Source organism: Diplotaxodon limnothrissa, linkage group LG1 (genome assembly GCF_057381915.1).
Source record: "Diplotaxodon limnothrissa isolate DT_005_m linkage group LG1, D_limnothrissa_male_GT1.1, whole genome shotgun sequence".
Lineage (NCBI taxonomy): Eukaryota > Metazoa > Chordata > Actinopteri > Cichliformes > Cichlidae > Diplotaxodon > Diplotaxodon limnothrissa.
The window spans coordinates 34,188,332-34,190,899 of record NC_140596.1 but is presented as its reverse complement, the minus strand read 5'-3'; the positions used below and the strand labels follow the sequence as shown (position 1 = coordinate 34,190,899).

The window sequence follows — 2,568 nt, the reverse complement described above, 5'->3', positions numbered from 1 at the left end:
TTCTTAAAGAAAAAAAATATTTCTGTACTACACTTTCATTGATATGCACAATAATCATGTAGTTATCAAAAAAATATATATATATTTTTTCAAATGATTCAATAATTACATCATTATTTACAGCATAAACTTTATAAAAAGAAGGCTGTACTTGTCTCTCTCGCTCGCTATCTCTCTCTCTCTATATGTGTGTGTGTGTATGTATGAGTTATTAAAGCTGTTTCAAATCATTTCAAATAATGTATACAGTGTATGAAGAACAAAAAGAGCATATTATAATGACAGCACCAATGAAGTTGAGGGAAGATGATGGCTGAGGGAGTTAAAGTTAGGCCACATGGTATAGAAAAAAGGTGGACAAACAGAGCTAAACATGCAGCTTTGAGGTTTTTGGTACCTCTGCATTAAAGTAGGTGGGGCAGAAATACAGAACTATGACTCTAGATCCCATTCTGCAATCCCATAACCATCCAGGAGAGCTCTTATATGTCAAGTATAGAGATTGCTTAGAGAAAAGATATTTTCTACCTTACAGTAAGACCAAAAGCGAATCTAATTCCATTTCATAAACAAGGTCCCTTGATAATAGTCAAGATTGTTCTCTCTGGGAAAAGCTGCTTGGATAGTTCAGAAATGTGCACTCTTTCTCCTTTGGTCCATCACCCATCTGGCAGGGTTCATGTCCAGCTTTAAAATATTAAGCAGCCAGGGGTCCTGCTGTGCACCTCTAATGAATTCTTCCATGCTCACAGTACCTGTAAAACACAAAAAACAGCAAAACCCGACTCATTTTCTCACCTTTTCACCATTTCCACTCTTGTCCTATCTACATTTGCATTCACTGCAAATTAATTATCATTATTAAAAAATGCTCACCATCCCCATCAGTATCAACAGCTGCTAATATTCGATCAACAACCTCATCGACAGTAAGACAGGAATCACTTGTGTTGTCCTTGGAGATTTTCTTAACCCGATAGATGCTCTGGATAAAAGCAATGATTTTTATAAAATAAGAAAATATATAGTTAGGTCTTAGGAATTTTAGTACACATCGTTATGTAAATAAAACAATAATTAAGGCAATAATAATAATGATAGCAGAAATCAATACAATATTGAACTGAAGATTTGGAAATGAGCAGAATAAGAGACAAAGAAATTCATTTATTAACTGGAAATATTATGGGCATCACATAAATAACAGCATCACCAGAAGCCATTACATTCTTCATCAGAAATAGAAATGTCCAATAGTTAAAATTCATTCTTAAAAAAAATATCTTAAAAATTTTCTTTTTCTCTCTTTCCATTGTCCTTAGCTTCTGAAATACAAAAATACAGTATATGAGATTTATCAGGCTAAACATATAACACAGTTTAATTATCACGTATTTAGAGTTACAGACTACCATAAGTAATTTGAAATGTATATTTGGTAGAGTCACGTTTGGTTAAAAAAAAGGTTTGTTGTCTTTTTTTGTACTTATATTCTCAGCACTTACTCTGTTAGGAAATACAGTGAAATCCCAAGGATACAGTGCTTTTAAAGCATTTGCATACTCTCTAAAGCACTTGACAGTAAAAGCAAATATTAGGAACTTTGCTAGGGAAGTACATATCAAAGACCACAGCTTGTTAAGTATATGTAAACGCTATCATAGACAAAATGTAAAAAATAAATACACTGAGATGCATCATTCTGAACATAAAATTTCTATTTTATAAAAAGAAAATATTTTTCCTTTGGTTCACATTTAGGACTTACATTGATTATTGACCGTAGCTCATTCCTATCCACGTATCCATTTCCATCTTTGTCGTACACCTTGAATGACCAGCGCAGTTTATGCTCCAGGTCTCCCCGGAAAACAAGATTTAGTGCTGCCACAAACTCAAGGAAATCAATTGTATTGTCCTAAAAGAGAGGTTAGATGAGAACATTTTGGTTACTTTATCACATTTCATGATATGACTGTAAGCCAGGCTGTAGCAGGTTTCATTCTCTCACCCCATTTTTATCAAACGCTCGAAACATGTTCTCTGCATAATCAGAAGCTTCTCCTGTAGCTTCCACACCAAAGAAACGCTTAAACTCATGCAGAAAAAGTAATCCACTCGGGCATTCCAAAATAAACTTTTTGTACATATCCTGGATGATTTTAATGTCTATCTGCTCAGTGCTCTCTGTTTGCTGCGTCTGCCCCATGTCTGTCATGTAATTCAGTCCATAGTCCTGAAACCTTTCTGTACAGCTTCCACGACGAGTTGGACAGATTTAAAATGGACGTCTGACACTCTTAGGTGTTTTTTTTATAACCCGCTAGAATCACAGAGCTCTACTTTCTTTATGGGGCAGGTGATTAGTGGCCTTGGGATTACTGTGGTAATACGTTGCTAGGGTTTCCTCTTGCTGAGTTAATTAGGTTTGTAGCTAATTGTGGGCCTAGGCCAAACTCAGAAGAGCAACACCAGTGATATTCCAACATTAACATCAAAGGTGTGTGCATTCAGATTGGCATACAGTACACTGGTGTCTGTAAAAAGAACAAAAATAAATTAGCGAAT

General features: G+C 35.1%; 1 protein-coding gene across 1 annotated transcript; it reads right to left on the bottom strand.

Annotated features, from left to right (window-relative positions):
- Window positions 1–627: 627 nt before the first annotated feature.
- LOC146640085 (guanylyl cyclase-activating protein 2-like) lies at window positions 628–2,218 on the bottom strand. Its single transcript, XM_085357662.1, has 4 exons — window positions 2,012–2,218; window positions 1,769–1,918; window positions 877–985; window positions 628–755 (listed from the first exon to the last, which is right to left on the bottom strand). The coding sequence occupies exons 1-4, from the start codon at window positions 2,216–2,218 to the stop codon at window positions 628–630; spliced, it is 594 nt and encodes a 197-aa protein (XP_085213788.1).
- Between the last annotated feature and the right edge of the window lie 350 nt (window positions 2,219–2,568).

Bases quoted from the DNA above. Each gene is read 5' to 3' on its own strand.
- LOC146640085 (XM_085357662.1), bottom strand. From the start codon at position 2,218: ATGACAGACATGGGGCAGACGCAGCAAACAGAGAGCACTGAGCAGATA. The intron at 986-1,768 runs GTAAGTCCTAAA...GCTTTTATCCAG, and splicing joins AGCTACGGTCAATAATCAAT to AGCATCTATCGGGTTAAGAA. The intron at 756-876 runs GTGAGCATTTTT...TGTGTTTTACAG, and splicing joins TGTTGATACTGATGGGGATG to GTACTGTGAGCATGGAAGAA.